Genomic DNA, 22,457 nt, shown 5'->3' on the forward strand with positions numbered 1-22,457 from the left:
CATATGTTGGAAGTAAGTTCACTGAAGAGATGTCATCAGGAGGTGCAAACTTTCATAGCTGTAGCGAAGGAAGCGTTCAATAGAAAAAGGAGATAGTTATGTAGCTAACTAGATAAAAGTCTGAGGATAAGGCTGGGCAAGTGTTTCATCTGGAATGATGCACCTTATGGGGCAAGAACGTGGACATTAAGGCGAGAGGGTGAAAATAGGCTCGGTGCATTTGAGATGCGAATGTGGAAGAGAATGGAGCGAATAAGCTAAATGAAAAGAGTGAGTGACGAAAGACTGCTGCAGATGATTGGTGAAACGAGAAGAATGATGGAGACTGTGAGAGTTAGGAAGAACTGGATGGGACATTCGTTGACATGGGAACGACTGCTTTGGAAGCACTAGTTAGTGAGGGAGATTGAGAAGACGACGGTTCAATCCCGCGTCCGGCCATCCTGATTTAGGTTTTCCGTGATTTCCCTAAATCGCTCCAGGAAAATGCCGCGATGGTGCCTTTCAAAGGGCACGGCCAACTTCCTTCCCCGTCCTTCCGTAATCAGATGAGACCGATGACCTCGCTGTCTGGTCTCCTTCCCCACAAAACAACAACAACGATTGAGAAGGAGGAGGAGATACAGGACGACAGACGCTATAGAGGCAAGCGGAAATTACGCAGACGTGAAGAGTATAGAGCGTACGGAGAGTTACTATGTGGAAATCTGGCTTTGGACATAACACTAATAATGCTACTTTATATTTGAGGTAGGTTGCCAATCTTTGCACCATACTGAAATCTTGTCAAGATGTTACTGGTTTTTTGCAGCTTTTCTTCTGGTAGTACTTCATTACAGATATCTGCATCATCTGTGAGAAGTCTGACGTTAACGCTGGAAGCGTCATCAGTTAGTCTACAGTATAACCAGGAACAGTCAGTGTTTCACGACAGAATGTCTTTGTCTGCGACGGCAGACCAGGCGATAAAATGACAGCGGCGCAAAAGCTAGAAGCGGTACGTCGGCCGAGGTTTGACACTAGAGAGGAAAAGGTTACCGGTGGAAGTGCGACACACACGGGAGGGATGTGGAAGTGCCACTTACCTGGTTGAGGGAGAGTAGCGCGGCCTGAACGGAGGCGGAAGCGGACGCAGCTCCCGCCCCTGGAACAGACCCCGGCGTCATCGGTGACCCCGGCGATCCGCCTCCGGAGCTACGCTGCGACACCACCTCCGTCACCTGTCAAGGACCAAACCCGCCCTTCAGCAGTCTCGCATTGATGGGTCGCTGCCCAAGACTGGACGGCGTCTAGGATTCGGAGAACGTGACTCCTCTATAGCCTAATTGAAATTAGTTGGCATCTGATATTTAAGCTCCGAAGTTGCGCCGTTGTCGCACAGCGCTCCGCTGCGACAGTAAATAGCCTGAAATTCTCTGCGTTCCGTAAAGATAAAGTAAAGAACGTTAAATTCACGTACGGCATCGATTTCTGTACTACCTCTAACAAGGAAACAGCACCAACTTGACATATTTTAAGCAGAAAAAAAAGCACACTTGTAAGATAATCAGCTCCGGTAATCGATGCTGGGCAAAAATTTTGGACGTAACTCTGATAGCACGCAGTTGTGACTTTTTGCAAGTACACCTTTTAAATTTTCGCGTGCACAGGTCGTTCGTTCCGCTCCACTGCAGCTGCCTAACACTGGAGAGCGAAGTGCTATACAGTGAAGAGGGAAAAGTTCTGTGAAATTCTGTTGCGAAATTCGGTATGGGATACTACCTCGCTCAGCTTCTTTCTTTTCGTTTACTACAAAATTAGTGTTAATTTTCTTAACACAGTTGGGAAAAGTCTTAATCTTGTTTGTGATGAAATTTCAGAAATGGTGTGAACTGATAAATCAAAACTGTGTACTTTACTTCTAAATCTGTTTGTTAAGAGTACAACGAAAAACCAGTCAAAATCGCAAAATTTCACTTTTTTTATTCGCTCGATGACCAGTTACAGACCCGGACCAATTTTCAAATCATCGTAAAATAGACAAAATTTGCGAAAATGCAAAAACCATCTCGAAAATGTGCAACCAAACAGTTAAAGAGCAAATGGATCGTTTTCTAACAATTTAAGATGAGCAAAATTTTGATAGCTTCGGCTCTTATAGTAATTATGCAGTTATGTATTCTTTTCATACAACTGAATGTACGTTGTAACCATTTGTTTTCGATGGCTACACAGAGGACATACTCTGGAAGCAAAATAAAGAAAAAGAAGCTCTTCAGACCCCATCTAAGATACCACGTGATCATGTGGGTTCCGGGTAATCATCGTTATACATATCATAGGTGCGCCTTAGTTCCTGCTATGGTGATAACTACGGCAGCAGTCAACATGACTATTGATAAGAACTAGGGACCTGTAAATACAGCTGAAGGCTTCATCCTTACAACATGAAGACGAAATTTCAGTTTCCAAAAAATAGTTCAAATGGCTCTGAGTACTATGCGACTTAACTTCTGAGGTCATCAGTCGCCTAGAACTTAGAACTAATTAAACCTAACTAACCCAAGGACATCACACACATCCATGCCCGAAGCAAGATTCGAACCTGCGACCGGAGCGGTCGCTCGGCTCCAGACTGAAGCGCCTAGAACCGGACGGCTACTCCGGCCGGCTTCAGTTTCCATCTTAAAAAAAAAAAAAAAACTCGAAATTCACATACCGGTATGGTACAGATCTTACAATTCTACAGATCTCTACAATGTCTATAAGCATTTCAGACAACTATCATTAATTTTAATTGGAACTGGAATTTTTCCTTAAATAGGCGAAATTTTTGTATCCAAGTACGTTTCACATTTGAGAACTGGCAATTCTTTGTGCAGCGGAAACGGCAACACAGTGGGAACCGGCAACGCCAGACTCTGGTTGGTGTCATGCTGGCTACAGAAGTACAGCCCCCTCATCGTCAAATCCCAACTATTTAAAAGTAGAACTGTAGACAATTGAATTTAAATTACCTGGCATCCGACAGCGAGCGGGATTGGATGCTCCCGGCAGGAAAACATCGATGTCAGTTGTATTGTTATTGAGGGAAGTGTCTGTTTGCCATTCCGGCTGCGAAAGTATTGTTTCCGCCATTTCTCATGTAAGAAACTTTTCTAATTTCGAAAATTTCACCTATTTAAAAAAAAACGAAAGTCTGATCCTAATTAAAACGAAGAACAGAATCCTGATATGTTTAGATACACTATTGACACTTCTGTGTTTTCTACGTGTTTTTAACATCGGACCTTAAACATCAGATACCAACTAATTAATATTAGACCATAATTCTGGGTTTATAACCAAACGAGGCGATAATATAACATGCGAATGAACAGGTGCATTAGTGCACGCGTAAATACAAATACCTTTGTCGCCTTGGGATTATCGTGTAAACTAGTGGAAGGTGATTACACAAAAATTAAAAACTATGTTCGCTTGCTTGTGTGAATAACTAAACATAAACTGTGAGGTTAATAAACCATACAGCGGCAGCACCTATATGACCAGACAAAATATGTCAACGAAGTCTGTATTAATACCACAGTTAAAGAGACATTCTCGCAACGAGAATCTTTCAGTACACAAGTTAAAATTTCAAAGAAGAAAGAGCCAGAAGGCAACACTACATTCTGACTTTTTTTCGGTACCACTTTGCTTTCCCACACTAGCGTCTCAGCACGAGTAACGAGATTGTCAGCATTCTGGAAGCATTCAAGTTCGGGCTTGAGGACTCGCTTAAAAAAGAACAGCGCGGAGCGGAGAGGGGAGCTGTTGTCGTCCCTTAAAACACTTGATAAATCGGATTTGTCGACAGCGAGGGCGCCTCACGATCACCTTCGTCCCCAGGCGCCCTTCACCCCAGCCACAGCAGCAGATGCGACCTCCGGAACGCAGCACGCGTCCCCCTTTCAGCTGTGGGTTACTTGTTCTTATCGTTCAGCTGTCAGACTGTTTAAAGACATGGAATGTGACTAGACACTGCCACAATTCTTTAACCATTCCTAGAGATTTGAAGAACTGAATCATCCAAATTCTGGTCTGTCTAGAAGGTTCGAAAATTTTCGGTTTGGTTATGAACCGCCAAGTGCTGCAAAATAGTTCTCGTCGGACAATTGTCAAGGAAATAATAGGAGTTGCTATTATTAGCATAGCTCCTCTTGCAGGGAGTGAGACAAACTGAGAAAACCGCACTATGGTGTCAAACTTTTTCTGTAACTCCATCGACAGGTCCCTGCGGTACCGACCGCCCGCCGTGTCATCCTCTACCAATGGCGTTTTGGATGCGATATGGGGTGGCGCGTGGTCAGGAGTCGGCTCTTCCGGCCGATGTCAGTTTTCGTGATCGGGAGCCGCTACTACTCAGCCAGGTAGCCCGTCAGTTGCCATCACGAGGCTGAGTGCACCCCGTTCCACTCTTCTCACCAACGAAAAATCCTTGGCAGTACCGGGAATCGAACCCGGGGCCACTACATAGCAGTCAGTCGCACTGACCACTCAGCTACGCAGGTGAAACATACTTTCTCACATCGAATCCGGTGCCTTATTCCCACTTTAAACTCATCGTCATCATAAAACTGACAATTTTCATTTGTAATTGTGCCAGAAGAGGCAGCACATCAATCCAATCTATTTAGTTGGCAGTACGGAATTATACCACTGTACCGAAAACTTGATAGTGGTTTAGATGTCCCAGTGTTCAGCAACTTCTTACAGTTGTTTGAACAAGTCTGACGACTTTACGAACTGGGTGGGACTACCACTAGACTTACTCAAATTCTGCTACAAACAAGATGTTCCCTTCTTTTTTGCTGTCCGTTTCAACAGTTTCTGTAATACGAAATGGTCACGTATGGGATGAAGGTACAATGGGTTTTAACGTCCCGTCAATGACGCTGTCACTGGAGACGAAACGCAGTCTCAGACTGGAGGAGGATATCCGCTGTGTCCGTTCAAAGGAACCATCCCGACATTTGCTTAAGCGATTTAGGTGAATCACAAGCAAACCTAAAGCTGGGTGACAGGGCAGCGATTTGAACGCCATTATCTCGATAATGACTCCATTGTGACACCACTGCGCCGGCTCGCTCGCATGAATGAATCATGTCGAAGAAATGTGAAACTGGGAGGAGTTGGTGTATAATCGGATAGCTAAGGGGAAAGCTAGATGATAACGACAATTTTCATTGTTGGGACTTCAAATCTATTTCAATGATAGATAACAAGGCGTGATCAACATATATGAACTATGAGGACATATTTTTGATAGTTTAAATTATATTTAATACTAAGCACTGTGCAATATAGGGTTTGTACCCCATACCTTAAGGTGGGGCACAAAAAGGCAATATATATTCCATCTGAGGCATGCGACACATACTCATGCAAGTCAACTCCACCCTGTGCAATCCATGAGCTCACTTCGCAACAGGCATCTGATTGACAAGTAGGTCTCTTTGCAAAGACGAAAAAGTGTTTCATTCTCATCTTCAGAAGAGCTTTTAGTGTCATTCGTCTTCGGACACTTCTGATTCTTTTTTGCTGTCTATAACCGGAGACCACCAATTTTTTTTAATATGCTGGGAAGATGCTTTTCTTCTACTGAGTTCATTTTTGTAGGAAGCCCGTGATCACTGCGCATTTTCCTCTTGACTTGGTTGGTGATGGTCTCACGTAATAAGGAACTGGCTTTAACTCTCCGGTGATACAGTGAATGAAGGCTGTCTTTACAGATCAGTCGACAGACCAGTATCCGGAGACGTAGCAATAATAACTCTGTTGTATTCTGGAAATCTAGCAGTATTCTTTCTGCTGTATCTGATGGCGCAAATTCGTCTTCGCCATACTCATTCGCATTAAGCGGGATAATACCTGTTGTTTTAAACCGAGATAGGTCATTTTGCATTGTTGCTGTTCTAGTACATCCATGTTCGAAAAACTGATCTGTCATTACTAGGTTGCCACTCTTCTCGGATGGCTGTTAAGCCATGTCTTAATTACCTGACCGTATGGTCCCACCTCAAACGAAAATACACCTCTTCAATAAGGGAGAATTAATCGCATTATACGTGACAAAAACAGTTTAAATATTAGGGCAAAATAGTTGTGAATTCGTTACGTAATTATTAAACTGAACATATTGCAACGTGTGCACGCAAGTAGCCTAACGTTAACGGCATAAACTTGTTACGTCACACATATAAGTTATATGTAACGAAGTTATGAGGTAATATCAGGTAGTTTCGGCTTTACCTCATTGCTCCTACCCGGCTTCACCCTTAACTCTAAAACTCCATCCTCATAAGAAAGAATGTGAAGAATTGTTTAACATGGCATTTGTTCATAAAACCTGTTAAAAGTATTATTTATTGTATTACTAGTTTCAGCTTGTAATATGACGTATAGGTTCCTTATTGAACACAAAATATCACAAAGTAAGACAAACAACGTCAAAAATCTAACAAATTATTTTGCTCAACAACAACGCATCTGACACTACCAAACATCTGACACTACCAAACATTAGAGCGATAGAGGAGTTGGCAGCTGTCTTCATGGTCTAACGGCCAAAAAATAATGTGACCCATTCGAATAGAGAAATATGGGTGTTGCCGATTCCACTCCCAAACTCGATTATACGCCAGCTTCCTCGACTGACTATAAGGCAGCCTGGGCTGTGTAAAATTTTCTATTTATAACTATGAAAAGAAGTGGGAAGATGCAGAAAAGTTAATTTGCGATCTACCCTTTGCTTGTAATTCGTCGTCCAGACATAAACTAAATTCCACTGTTTTGGCACAGCTTTGACGGTCTCTTAGGTATTCTCTGCGAAATTGATAGCTTACAGGTTAGTTGGTTTGCAGCCGAATTGCAAACCCAAAAACTTGTAATCCCTCTGTGAACACCTTTGTGAAGATTTCCAGCGTGTATTTAATTATTCGTGTTCAGGGCTACTGGGCGCTTGTGAAAGACTCACGAGGTTGAGGGCGGCGTGCGCGGGGGCGGTGCGGCTGTCGGCCGACGCCACCGAGTCGTCGTCGTCCTCGTCGTCGTCGTCGTCAGCGGGGCGGTGCGCGGGCGGGCTTCCGACGGCCACGCCCACCCTCGCCGCCGGCGCCGCAGCCTCCGAGTCGCTGCTGCTGCCTGCAACACCACAAATGCATCTTAATGTACCGTCTGTCTCTTCCGCTTTACCGCACAATCAGATAACGTTCTTCCCGACGCAGTGTGGCGTGCCACGGTCGCCAGACAGCCAGAAGCCTGCCGTTCGCACTTTACTGCTAATGAGAAAGCTGCTACACATGTTACGGACACTCTTTGCAAACACCCTGGCAGATTAAAACTGTGTGCTGGACCGAGACTCGAACTCGGGACTTTTGTCTTTCGCAGGCAAGTGCTCTACCATCTGAGCTACCCAAGCATGACTCACGCCCTGTCCTCACAGCTTTACTTCTGCCAGTATCTCCTCTCCTATCTTCCAAACTTCACAGAAGCTCTCCTGCGAACCTTGCAGAATTAGCACTCCTGGAAGAATGGATACTGCGGAGACATGGCTTAGCCACAGCCTGGGGGTTGTTTCTAGAATGAGATTTTCCCTCCGCAGCGGAATGTGCGCTGATATGGAACTTCCTGGCCGATTAAAACTTTATGCCGGAGCGAGACTCGAACTCAGGTCCTTTGCTTTTCGCGGGCAAGTGGTAGAGCACTTGCCCGCGAAAGGCAAAGGTCCCGAGTTCGAGTCTCGGTCCGGCACACAGTTTTAATCTGCCAGGAAGTTTCATATCAGCGCACACTCCGCTGCAGAGTGAAAATCTCATTCTGGACTCTTCGCAAAATTAGTTACATTTTCAAGGTACAATTACTGCACAGTTGCTTAAGGTAAAACTGAATTCAAGCAACAGAAATGACCTTATTCCAAATATTTTTAATACAGACAACAGGTTTTTGACTATTACAGTAAGTTTGCTACCCAAGGGCAGGCTCCATCGATAGGCCGGCCCGATTTCTCTGTGGATATTGACAATAGGTGCATTCTAGAAGTCACTAAGCGTACCTCTCGTTACCTAAGATTCGCCATCTTATTGGTGAGTTTATCCAAAAAGGCACACAGGAACAGTGGAAAAATGTAAGATTTCCACTATCTTCTTGTAACTGACCGGTATTCATGATTGAAAAGTTTAGTGGCTCAAATGGCTCTGAGCACTTTGCGACTTAACTTCTGAGGTCATCAGTCGCCTAGAACTTAGAACTAATTAAACCTAACTAACCCAAGGACATCACACACATCCATGCCCGAGGAAGGACTCGATCCCGCGACCGCAGCGGTCGCTCGGTTCCAGACTGTAGCGCCTTGAACCGCACGGCCACTCCGGCCGGCGAAAAGTTTAGTGATACGGTGATAATGATTAAATTTCTGCAGCCATCATTGGTGAGTATGTGAATTCGTACCATTCTGTCATACAATATAATATTAGGTGTTGCCGATGGACAGTAGGTGTTGTTAAGCCAGCCGTGGTGGCTGAGCGGTCCTAGGCGCTTCAGTTCGGAACGGCGCGACTGCTACGGTCGCAGGTACGAATCCTGCCTCGGGCCTGGATGTCTGTGATGTCCTTAGGTTAGTTAGGTATAAGTAGTTCTAAGTGTAGGGGACTGATGACGTCAGACGTTAAGTCCTATAATGCTTAGGGCCATTTGAACCATTTTTCTTCCCACATAGGTGCAAACAAAAGAGGTGAGTAGCGGGCAATGCGATACACATATAATCGCAGCAAAGACAGATCCGGAAACCAAATGTTTAGCTAATACGACGTAAGCAAAACTGCAGTTCTGCTAATGTTTCAACGTTATTAATATGTAAGGCTGCGTTTATTTCGAAACACTGCAAGTGAGGCGCAAATTACAAAGCGATGAGCTGCCCTCGTTTGAATTTATCATCATTCCCGACACCTAAGTACTGGTAAAGAGCATTTCGGTAGCAGGTTTGTCGGTCGTAGCTGATATCATGGCTTCCAGTGTCCCCTGACTCTTACTCCTACATACATATTCCGCATGCCACCTTAAACGACTATCTATATGCCTCTATATGAGGCCTGATTTCTCGTATCTCCGTGGCACTTTGGCGAGATGGCGGCAATGGAATCGTTCTGCACTCAGTTTCAAATGCCGCTTCCCTACGTTTTTTCAATAGCGTTCCTCGAAAAGCCTTCCCTCCAAGGATTCCCGTTTGAGTTCTCGAAGCTTGGGCCGTTGGGACCTGCGTGAATCTGTTGGATTATTTATTTATTTATTTATTGAGGGGCATTTAGTCGATGAGCTCCGCGGGCGCATTGTGGATGCTTGCCAAGGCATTCGGAACATGCCTTGGGTTTTTGAACGTGTACGGGCATCGACGATGAGACGTGCTGAAGCCCGCCTTCACATAAACGATCAAGCTAGGTGGCGCTGCGGCTTAGAACACAGGACACACATTCGGGCAGACGACGATTCAAATCCCCGTTCGGACAGCTTCAGGTTTTCTGTGTCTTCCCTAAATCGCTCCAGGTAAATGCCGGGACAGTTTCCTTGAGAAGGGCCCGGCCGATTTCCTTCCCCATCCTTGATAGTCCGAGCTTGTGCTCCGTCTCTAATTGCCGCGCTGTAGACCGGACATTAAACTCCAATCTTGCTTTCTTTTTACACATGAACGGTGGCCTTGTGAAACAATGTTTGTAAAGCATTTGTCTTCAGGCACATAACTGCAGTTTGAATTCTCGGGTACTCTGTTAGAAAGTGTTCATGCACTCAGTTGTAATACGTCATATCGGGGAACAGATTAGTTTCAAGACCTGTTTATTAACACCATTTGCGTGTGCGCCTTTTTCATTTTTACCCACAACAATCGAACAGCCTGTGTACTTTTCTGGCCACTGTATATTTGTTGAGAGTTATGAAGAGAGTGGCTGGTATTGTTCTTAGTGATATCATAAGCCGTTGTCTTTCCCGTAGCATACGAATCAGGCAAAAATGGCTACCTTCTTGCCTCAGTAAGCGCCAAAATATCCGTTTGTATGTCCTTATAATCCAGCTGAACCGTTTCCCGAAATTTACCGAACAGCATCTCTTGGGAAGAAAACTGATCTTTCTTAACTATTTTCTTTTCGGACTTCTTCAAGCATCTTCGTAGACTAACGGAATCAAACGATCCTATCTCTAACAACACATCGCGCGAGGGTACAAATACATCACAATTCAATAAAAGATTCCACTAGATTTTTGCATCCATTCTCCTCCGTAAACTCTCTTAGTTTCTCAGTCTTTCACTTCGCCTTCCTAGAAGTGACTTTGTGTGTTAGTTCCATTGCATGTCACACTGTAAAGTTTAGATCAACAAATTTACCCGATTGGCAATGATTATCACCAATGCCGCAATCTAATCCTATTCCACCCCCCGCTTATGTGCATTATTTTGCACATATTCACATTGAAATTGAATTTTCCTTGACAATACCAAATTCACATTATATGTAACTTGTCCCGAATTCTCTTAGAAGTATTCTGAGAAAATAAAAGTCTCTCTTTGAAAATAAAACAGCGTCCTGAAATAACACTGTTCGTCTTGTTCAAAATATCTTTCTTATATTCGTATAGGATGTGTCATACCTAATATAGTTTACAAACTGTCCTCGGTATCGAAATAAGCTTTAGAACAAGTGGTAGGAAGCAAAGAGAGTGAGTTATTTGCTGTATGGTTAACATTCCTTTTTCTATGAAGACACCAGAGCAACGTTTCTTTCTTTTAGTGGTTCGGTGCAGTAGCATTCTGGAGCTCTATAGATATTAAACGTGACGGGCATGGCTGCTGACACAGAGTAGTTACATCTAAACTGCCTCGTATGTTTCAATCAGGTAACGTCCTCTACATCTAGTTAATCCAACTACCGCACTGTTACCATTGAGGAAATAACTACAACTAGAACTCATAGTCACATGCGTCAACGGCTCTGCTCTATAGTGGGCACAGTTTATCACTGTGTTTTATGCACCATGACAGTATTGTGGCATTCGCAAATTATTGGTTTACTGAATATACATCACAATCCTGAATAAACGTGATTGTGCGAACCGTGTGGCCTCACTGTGCAGACACGGTGTATATCTGTAAGCAGGCCCAGCGTATCTGTGAACATGGTGGCTACACGCCAACCATAGCGGTCAGGACGGTTGCAGATGTGCACGGCGTTAGCGATCTGCGGGTAAGCACTTTTGGCATCTATTGTAACTCAGGGTGCTGGTGTCTTTATATGACGACTTACAGTATCGTTTCTTTTTTCAGAACATTCTACGTAAGGCGTATGCGACAGGATAACACTTTGAAAAAGTGTGAAAGTAATCGGAACAGCAGCAATCAGCATTATTGTCCTCAATACTTTCATAGCAGCCGGCTTAAGTACGAAAAAGTACATTGCTATATGGGATAGCAAGTAGCACAAACATTTACATCAGTCAGTGTCAACGAATTTTATTTAGTTTCCACTGCTCAATCAAGTACCCTGCCAAGGGAAGTGTGTCATATCGAAATTTCAGAACACATTTGAATGATCGCTTGTTCAGAGTCTAAAGGAAGAACTTCTGTAACGCGCAGAAATAAAATATCGATATAATATGACCAAAAACACATTTGAATGTTGTGGTTTATTGCTATATTCTCTCTGTTTAAAACAATTACGCTATGCGAACAATAAACTTTTTCTAATGATCTGATAGTACCGCACAAGTATTCAGTGTTCAAAGTGTTGGTATGGTATTTCAGTGAAGTACTCAAAGCAAAGTGAAACAGGACAATGTGTACGTCTGACTAAAGTAACTTTTTCACATTCAACATCATTTCTGCATTCAAACAGTTCGATATCAAACGTCACACTAAGTATATTTTCAAACGATGATATTGGCGTGTCAGTGCCATTACCGGCCTTCTGGCAAGCGTAGTTCGGTGCAGAAAGTTGACTGTACGCCACAAAGTAAAGTATGACGATAGAATGACGATCGTGTAACTTTATTTGTGGTTTCTGACACTGCAGTCTTAGAAAATCAATGATTCCTTTCATGTAGAGCATAGATTGCCTAAAGAAGCACACATAAAGAGACTGGTAATGCAGCAATAAGTCACGACGTTTAAATGTGTGTGTCTTTAATCCTATCATGTTGATACTTAGTTTCTTCGCGCTACCGGCCTTCCTCTCTTAGACCTTGATTAGGAGATCATCAAATGTCTCGCGCAGTTTTGCATGAGAATGGGCCATACCGCTGTTTTTGGGATAAGTGTTTTTTTTTTTTTCTAAGCACATTTTCCTGCCGTTCTGAACGTTCGAGGTCACGCACTTCCCTTGCTTGGGAAATTCGTATATTTTGACGATTTAAGTTTTTAAGCGATAGCTATAGTTACACGTTTTGTAGCGTGTATCTGCTTCATTAGGAGGGATATATTTCCTTCCAGGAATCTTCGACACATCTCTTTCCGCTTTGTGTTGTGTTAAATGATCGATGTTTACTTCTTTTGGACAACTCTGTTTCGGTATCTTCGATTTCATGCAACTGTCTTAGCCTAGTACACGGAGATAACTACTTTATACATTTTGGTTCGTATGTAATTGGAACAGGACTGAGATATCTCCAGAAGGGTGCAATAATTAAAAATTTAAAACTGTCAGTTGTAGTGACGTCGTTCCTCGGCGTACTCAAATGCCCCGACCTACAGCCATTACATTACGATGCGTCAACAGGCGCAGAGCAGGATATTGTCTTTGGCATTTTAACTGCATCTACTTACGCCTAAGAGCGCTGAGAGCAGTTTAGATTACAAAGTAGCAGCCGCTTTACAGCAGCTGCAAACAATCACACAGTATTGCTGTTTGGTTATGTGAAAGTATTGGTCACTTTGTATACTGCTGCTTGTAGTAGGACTTTCCTTCTAATTACGATCGACTAACTTTCCTAGAGTAGAGCGCTTGCTCGTGTAATATATCTCAAGCTTCACCGTTTAAAGAATAATGGTAGACACCTCGTGGTTCAACCTATAACATGCTGAATAAGAATGCCGCATTGTTGTAGTGTGAAATCTACTGAAGCCGCACAATCAGCAAAGTGCAGTCATAGCAAAATGGTAATTACTTTAACGATTAGCGAAAGTAAGAAAGGGCGAAGGCTACAATTGGTTTCTGTCCGATACCACAATCATTGCATACAAGTAGCAATAACTTAAACTGTATAAAGAAGAAGTAGTACGCGGCCGGTGGTTTTGTTGAAGGAACTATATCGAAGTTAGCCTGAAGTGATGTAAGAGATCACATATAACCGATATCTTGCAAGTATTCATCTCGACAACAGGCAAAAATCGTCAATACCCTCGATTCCCTGATTAGATGAACCTTTATATACACTACTGGCCATTAAAATGGCTACACCACGAAGATGACGTGCTACAGACACAAAATTTAACCGACAGGAAGAAGGTGCTGTGATATGCAAATGATTAGCTTTTCAGAGCATTTACACAAGGTTGACACCGGTGGCGACACCTACAACGTGCTGACATGAGGAAAATTTCCAACCGATTTCTCAGTCACGAACAGCAGTTGACCGGCGTTGCCTGGTGAAACGTACTTGTGATGCCTCATGTAAGGAGAAAAAATGCATACCATCACGATTCCGACTTTGATAAAGGTCGGATTGCAGCCTATCGCGATTGTGATTTATCGTATCGCGACAATGCTGTTCGCTTTGGTCGAGATCCAATGACTGTTAGCAGAATATGGATTCGGTGGGTTCAGGAGGGTAATACGGAACGCCGTGCTGGATCCCAACGGCCTCGTATCACTGGCAGTCAAGATGACAGGCATCTTATCCGCATGGCTGTAACGGATCGTGCAGCCACTTCGCAACAGTCAACAGATGGGGACGTTTGCAAAACAACCACCATCTGCACGAACAGCTCTACGACGTTTGCAGCAGCATGGACTATCAGCTCGCAGACCGTGGCTGCGGTTACCCTTGACGCTGCATCACAGACAGGAGCACCTGCGATGGTGTACTCAACGACGAACCTGGGTGCGTGAATGGCGAAACGTCATTTCTTCGGATGAATCCAGGTTCTGTTTACAGCATCATGATGGTCGCATCCGTGTTTGGCGACATCGCGGTGAACGCACATTGAGAGTGTGTATTCGTCATCGCCATACTGGCTATCACCCGGCGTGATGGTATGGGGTGCCATTGGGTACATGTCACGGTCACCTCTTGTTCGCATTGACGGCACTTCGAACAGTGGACGATACATTTCAGATGTGTTACGACCCGTGGCTCTACCCTTCGTTTGATCCCTTTCTCGGTAGAGAAAATGTTCGACTGCTGCCCTGGCCAGCGCGTTCTCCAGATCTCTCACGAATTGAAACCGTCTGGTCAATGGTGGCCGACCAACTGGGTCGTCACTATTCTTGATGAACTGTGGCATCGTGTTGAAGCTGCATGGGCAGCTGTACCTGTACACGCCATCCAAGCTCGGTTTGACTCAATTCCCAGGCGTATCAAGGTCGCTATTAAGGCCAAAGGTGGTTGTTCTGGATACTGATTTCTCAGGATCTATGCACCCAAACTGCGTGAAAATGTAATCGCATGTCAGTTCTAGTACAATATATTCGTGCAATGAATACCCGTTCCTCATCTGCATTTCTTCTTCGTGTAGCAATTTTAGTGCGAACATAATTAAGTTTATACGAAACAGCGTGCGAGTCGTACTCGCACCTAGATAATTTTTTTTTTTTTCATCTGTCTCATTTTCATCTGACTGTCCCTTACGGTAGTAGTACTTACGAAGAGATGTAAAGGCTTGCATAAGGTAGACTAGCATGGGGAACTGCATACAATCATTCTTCAATCTACTGACCACCACCACCACCACCACCACCACCACCAACAACAACAACAACAACAACAACAACAACAACCAAGAATAACACGCATGTTTAGGAAAAGCAGCAGCAGTTTTAGGGACAGGGCTGACTTTAGCAGTTGTGATTAGAGGAACATCACACGTGGGCGAGAGTGGCGAGGGGACAGGAAAGCGGAGAGAGGGCCACGTCGCGAGTTTGTGCAGCCCTGCGGGCGAGGAGGCGCTCAATTTCCGTGTCCAAGCATGCATGAAAGCAGGCGGGGAGGTGGAGGTGGATGTGGAGGCGGAGGCGGGCGGCGGACGTGGACACGGGCGCAGAGGTGCCGGTGGCGGCAGCGGCTGCGGCGAGAGGCTAGCGCGCTCCAGTCCGCCGGGCCGGTCCGTTAATTACAAAGGCGCCAATTAATTTGGGCGATGAGCGCGCGATAAGTGGCGGCCCGTAATTGGATTAGCCGGGGAGCAGCGCACGAAGCCCGCGACGACAGCCGAGACACCGTCGATCGCTGGCGCGGACACTGCCACTGGGCGATCTGAACGCGGTGCCACCAGCGCCCTACTACGTACTCTCCCTACTTTTCCCACACTCTTATCCGGTAGCCTTCCAAAATTTTGAACTCTTTTCGACTTTTTCTTCATGTCGCCATACATGTAACGGATCTTCCGCTACTGGTAGTGACCACACCTTACCTTCCCTATCCTCTCCTGTCCACTCAGAAGGAAGCATACGTCCCATGGCTTACAGATTTTGGTCACCTTCCTCACGGTTGTACCTAACTGTGGATATGGTACACAGCCAATACAGAGAGGGCGCCACACGGCACCGGCAGATCCAGTGCTGCCACATACTAAGGTGACAAACTTTCGCGAATTTCCCGGAATCTCCCGTATTTGAATATTTTTTTCGTAATCTCCTTCCTCTCGTATTTTTAGGCTCATTGGGCCTTTTTCTGCAGTCTTTAACTTCACTTTTTTGTTTTTACAAATGTACAAATATTTTTCAGGCATTTAATTCGTTGAGACGTCGGACGCCAGAGAGAATTAATTCTATATCGACACTATGTCCATCGATTACCTTAGAAATTGTCAACTGATGACCTCAGATGCTTGGTCCCATAGTGCTCAGAGCCAATTGAACCATTAACGGCAAAACTACACAGCACTGTCCTAACGAATACGTTCGTCGCACGTCCCATATTCATTCCTGTGTTTATTTCACGCAGTGTCGTTTGTCGACAACTTCACACGGCGCTGCTCGCGTTCGTAAGTAAAGGGCGTCGGCCACTGCGTTGTCTATGGTGAGAGGTAATGCCTGAAATTTGGTATTCTCGGCACACCCTTGACAGGGTGAATGTCGGAATATTTAATTCCCGAACGATTGTCGAAATGGAATGTCCCGTGCGTATAGTTCCAACTACCATTCCGCGTTCAAACTCTGTTAATTAACGTCATGCGGCCATAATCACGCCGTAAAGATTTTCACATGACTCACCCGAGTACAAATGACAGTTGCGCCAATGCATTGCTCTTGTATACTTTCTGTACGCGATACTACCGCCACCAGTGTAAGTGCATTATGAATTAACTCGAAGAAAACTGTCTATTGACAAACAGTCAACATGGGTTTAGAAAACATAGTTATTCACATGAAATGTTGAGTGCTATTGACAAGGGATTTCAGATGGATTCCGTATTTCTGGATTTCCGGAAGGCTTTTGACACTGTACCACACAAGCGGCTCGTATTGAAATTGCGTGCTTATGGAATATCGTCTCAGTTATACGACTGGATTTGTGATTTCCTGTCAGAGAGGTCACAGTTCGCAGTAACTGACGGAAAGTCATCGTGTAAAACAGAAGTGATTTCTGATTTTTGGCGTTCCCCAAGGTAGTGCTATAGGTCCTTATTTATATAAACGGTTTGGGAGGCAATCTGATCAGGCGTCTTCGGTTGTTTGCAGATGACGCTGTCATTTATTGACTAATAAAGTGATCAGAAGATTAAAACAAATTGCAAAACGATTTAGAAAAGATATATGAATAGTGCGAAAAGTGGCAGTTGACTCTAAATAACGAAAAGTGTGAGGTCATCCACATGAGTGCTAAAAGGAACTCATTAAACTTCGGTTACACGATAAATCAGTCTAATCTAAAAGCCGTAAATTTAACTGAATACGTAGGTATTACAATTTCGAACTACTTACATTGTAAGGAACACACAGAAAATGTTGTGGGGAAGGCTAACCAGTGACTGCGTTTTACTGGCAGGACATTCAGGAAATGTAACAGATCTACTAACGAGACTGCCTAAACTACGCTTGTCTGTCCTCTTTCAGACTACTGCTGCACAGTCTGGGATCCTTAGCAGATAGGACTGACGGAGTACATCGAAAAAGTTCAAAGAAAGGCAGCACGTTTTGTATTATCGCGAAGTATGGGAGAGAGTGTCACATAAATGATACTGGATTTGGGCTGGACATCGTTAAAAGAAAGGCGTTTCTCGTTGCGACGGAATCTTCTCACCAAATATCAATCACCAACTTCCTCTTAGAATGCGAAAACATTTTGTTGACACCGACCTACTTAGGGAGGAACGATCACCAAAACGAAATAAGGGAAATAAGAGCTCGTACGGAAACATACAGTTGTTCATTCTTTCCGCGCGCTATACGTAACTGGAATAATAGAGAATTGTGAAGGTGGTTCGATGAACCCACATCCAGGCACTTTAATGTGATTTGTAAAGTATCCACGTAGATGTAGATGTACACTTCTAGCCATTAAAATTGCTACACCACGAAGATGAAGTGCTACAGACGCGAAATTTAACCGACAGGAAGAAGATGCTGTGATATGCAAATGGTTAGCTTTTCGGAGCATTCACACAGAGTTGCCGCCGGTGGCGACACCTACAACGTGCTGTCACGAGGAAAGTTTTCAACCGATTTCTCATAGACAAACAGCAGTTGACCGCCGTTGCCTGGTGAAACGTTATTGCGATGCCTCGTGTAAGGAGGAGAATGCGTACCATCACGTTTACGACTTTGATAAAGGTCGGATTGTAGCCTATCACGATTGCGGTTTATCGTATCTCGACAGTGGTACTCGCGATGGTCGAGATCCAATGACTGTCACCGGAATATGGAATCGATGAGTTCAGGAGGGTAATACGGAACGCCGTACTGGATCCCAACGGCCTCGTATCACTAGCAGTCGAGATGTCAGGCATCTTATCCGCATAGCTGTAACGGATCGTGCAGCCACGTCTCGATCCCTGAGTCAATAGATGGGGACGTTTGCAAGACAACAACCATCTGCACGAACAGTTCGACGGCGTTTGCAGCAGCATGGACTATCAGCTCGGAGACCATGGGTGCTGTTATCCTTTACGTTGCATCATAGACAGGAACGCCTGCGATGGTGTACTCAACAACGAAACTGGGTGCACGAATGGCAAAACGTCATTTTTTCGGTTGAATCCAGGTTCTGTTTACAGCATCATGATGTTGCAAACGTGTTTGGCGACATCGTGGTGAACGCACATTGGAAACGTGTATTCGTCATCGCCATACTGGCATATCACCAGGCGTGATGGTATGGGGTGCCAGTGTTTACACGTCTCGGTCGCCTCTTGTTCGCACTGACGGCACTTTGAACAGTGGACGTTACATTTTTGATGTTTTACAACTCGTGGCTCTACCCTTCATTCGATTCCTGCGAAACCCTACATTTCAGTACGATAATGCATGACCGCATGTTTCAGGTCCTGTACGGGCCTTTATGAATACAAAAAATGTTCTACTGCTGCCCTGGCCAGCACATTCTCCAGATCTCTTGCCAATTGAAAACGTCTGGTCAATGGTGACCGAGCAACTGGCCCATCACAATACGCCAGTCACTACTCTTGATGAACTGTGTTATCGTGTTGAAGCTGCATGGGCAGCTGTACCTGTAAACGCCATCCAAGCTCTGTTTGACTCAATGCCCAAGTGTATCAAGGCCGTTATTACGGCCAGAGGTGGTTTTTCTGGGTACTGGTTTCTCAGGATCTATGCACCCAAATTGAGTGAAAATGTAATCACATGTCAGTCCTAGTGTAATATATATTTGTAAAATGAATATCCATTTATCATCTGTATTTCTTCTTGGTGTACCAATTTTAATGGCCAGTAGTGCAGATGCATATCGCTACCCCATGACTTCTGCCACCCAGTGTAATGTCCACTAATAGGTGTCCGGATACTTTCGATCAGACCGTAAAAGTATCTCGAGCACTCCTGTTACACTTTCTTACGGACAATATGGACCTGAACCGGTCCTAGGAGTGTACATGAAACGCAGTAAGTTCCGGCAAGCGTCATGAAGCGTCAGGCGCTTGGCTGCGCAGTGTCAGTGGATCTGCCGCCGAGTCCGGCCCGACGGGCAGTGGGCGGTCTGGCAGACCTCGCCTCCAGCTGAGCACCTGCCACTGGGCGGCGGGCACGCGCCTGCATGCAGACACGAGGGCGACCGCGTGGGCGGCAATCCGTCATCCGGCCGCTCATCGCGCATTCACGCCGCGCTTCCCGGCCTCGCAGCGATTTATGGAGGCGCGGAGGCGGCCGCCGTAGGGAAATGTGATTTCCTGCCCCGGGCGGACGCGGGGGCGGACGCGGGAGTGGACCACCCGCCGCCTCCAGGAGCTCCTCTCCCAGAGGACCGCATTCATAGCGGTTCATTTCAAACCTTCCATCAACAGCCCTCTGGGAAGTTGGCCTCCATAACTAGCCAGATACTGTATATCCTCATCTGCGGGTCATTGAGTAGAGCATGGCTGAGGATAAATCGTGCCGACACTAACGACTTTCTCTTTACTGATCGAGCTGAGCAAGAAAAGAAGATTGGTCGGATGAGAGTGGGTCTCGCGGTCTGAGGGTTCCGTACAAATTTAGTTATGTATTTAGACTATTGAACCATTCCGGAAATCGCGCATATCGACAATTTCTACCCATTACCGACGTTGTTACTCCAAGATACCTGCCCCGGGGTTTCCATGACTATCGAAAGCCGGAACAAGTAGCCGATCGGTTCTAGGCGCTACAGTCTGGAATCGCGCGACTGCTACGGTCGCAGGTTCGAATCCTGCCTCGGGCATGGCTGTGTGTGATGTCCTTATGTTAGTTAGGTTTAAGTAGTCCAAAGTTCTAGGGGACTGATGACCTCAGAAGTTAAGTCCCATAATGCTCAGAGCCTTTTGAACCATAGGCGCAAGAGGAAGTGGCAGTATAATTATTGGAAAGTCTTCGTCGAAGATAAATTCTCTAAATTTACCCAAATGGTTTTCCAGATAACTTTGTACTCTATCACATAAAATTCCATTTAAATTCCCAGAGTATTCTGTTACACTTTCGTATAAGCTCTGTGGACCTACAATGGAATGCAACGCAATTAAATCAAACGATGCTGATGGAATTAAATTAGGAAACGATACACTAAAGGTAGTGAAGTTTTGCAGTTTGGGGAATAAAATAATTGATGATGGCCGAAGGAGAGAAGATATAAAATGTAAAATGTCAATGACAAGAAGAATGCATCTGGAAAATAGAAACTGGTCAACATTGAATATAAAATTAAGTGTTAGGAACTTTTTTCTGCAGGTATTTGTCTCGTGAGTAGCACTGTATGGAAGTGAACGTCGACATTAAGCAGTTCAGACAAAAAGAGAATAGAAGCTTTTGAAATGCGGTGCTACGGAAGAACGCTGAAGGTTAGATTGATAGTTCGAGTAACTGATGAGGACGAAGTGCAGAGAATTGGAGAGGAAAGTAATTCATTGGGTACCTTGATTAAAACAAGAGATCGATTGATAGAAAACGTTCTGGGGTGTCAAGGTATCATCAATTTAGTATTGGAGGGAAGTGTCAGGAGGGGGGGGGGGGTTCAAAAAATGATTCAAATGGCTCTGAGCACTATGGGACTTAACATCTGAAGTCATGAGTCCCCTAGAACTTAGAACTACTTAAACCTAACTAACCAAAGGACATCACACACATCCATGCTCGAGGCAGGATTCGAACCTGCGACCGTAGCGGTCACGCGGTTCCAGACTGAAGCGCCTAGAACCGCAAGGCCACACCAGCCAGCAGGGGGGGGGGGGGGGGGGGGGGGCAAAAATTCTAGAGGGAGAGCAAGAGGCGAATACTATAAGCAGATTCAAATGGATGTAGGTTGAAGTTGTTATTCGGAAATGCAGCTTGCACAGGATACAGCAGCACAGAGTGCTGCTCAAACCTGTCTTCAGACTAGATACCACAGCAACAACATATGAAGCTGCACTGATCCTAGCTAGCTTGAACAATATTCAAGAACTGCCACACTTGCGTCTTGTGCACGATTTCTTTTTCAGAGGGAATGAATTTCCTTACAACCCTTCTAATAAAGGTTAAGCCGCTTATACGTTATCGTCCCACTTCATATCGCTTCTTGGTATCACACCTAAATAATTATGCAGTATGACTAGCTCAAGATGTTCAACACCACTCTTTAACTCAATTACTGTCATCTACTTTCCCTTTGGTAGGCACTACTACTACTACTACTACTACTACTACTACGTGATCAGGCCAAGTGGACCGCAAGCATCTACAAGTTTCCTCCTCCACTGAATTCTGCCCATTGCTGCTATCAGCCATCCGTTCACATCTATTGGATTGAATTGTTTGGGGAAGGAGACCAGACAACGAGGTCGTCGGTCTCATCGGATTTGGGAAGGATGGGGAAGGAAGTCGGCCGTGCCCTTTCAGGGCAACCATCCCCGCATTTGCCTAGAGTGATTTAGGGAAATCACGGAAAACCTAAATCACGATGGACGGACGCGGGATTGAACCGTCGTCCTCCCGAAGGCGAGTCCAGTGTCTAACCACTGCCCCACCTCGCTCGGTCACATCTATTGACACTTGGTTTAAATGTTCATGGAGTCCATTCCTCCATCGTTTCTTCGGTCTCCCTGGAGGTCTCTTTGCTGTGGGTGTGAAATCCAGGAGCTTACGAGGTCATCTATGATCCTCCATCTGGGCCATATGGCCGGCCCACTGCTTTCGTTTGGCTTTGACAGCTCCTGCTATGTTGGGCTGCTGGTATAGTTCCTCAAGCTCTTGGTTGTATCTGATCCTCCATTCCCCTGTATCTGCATCCAGAACTGGACCGAAGATCTTCCGAAGCACTTTTCTCTCAAAGACAAGGAGCTTATGGAAGTCCTGTTTCTGTATACTCCATGTCTCACAGCCATATAGAACAACAGGCTGGATCAGGGTTTTGTACAGTCGAATCTTGAACTGTCTGGAGAGATATCTGGAGCGAAGCAGTTGTGCTAGGCTGTGGGAAGATTGATTTCCTGCTTCTATTCTGGCATTGATCTCTGCTTCACATGACGAGTTCTCAGTGAAAAGTGCCCCTAGGTATTTGAATTATTGCACTGACTTACAAAATTTATCGAAGACGTGCAACTCAATGCTATCTCATCTATTTTATGTGCCAAT

General features: G+C 45.0%; 1 protein-coding gene across 1 annotated transcript in view; it reads right to left on the bottom strand.

Moving 5' to 3' along the window:
- The window catches only part of LOC126278787 (POU domain, class 2, transcription factor 1-like), a 545,915-nt gene that overhangs the window by 12,068 nt on the left and 511,390 nt on the right, over positions 1-22,457 (bottom strand). The window contains exons 6-7 of the mRNA XM_049979063.1: positions 6,998-7,164; positions 1,086-1,220 (exon numbers count right to left, since the gene is read on the bottom strand). Of these exons, the coding sequence (XP_049835020.1) occupies positions 1,086-1,220; positions 6,998-7,164 (302 nt within the window). The remainder of the gene's footprint in view (positions 1-1,085; positions 1,221-6,997; positions 7,165-22,457) is intronic.

This window comes from Schistocerca gregaria, chromosome 6 (genome assembly GCF_023897955.1).
Source record: "Schistocerca gregaria isolate iqSchGreg1 chromosome 6, iqSchGreg1.2, whole genome shotgun sequence".
Classification (NCBI taxonomy): domain Eukaryota; kingdom Metazoa; phylum Arthropoda; class Insecta; order Orthoptera; family Acrididae; genus Schistocerca; species Schistocerca gregaria.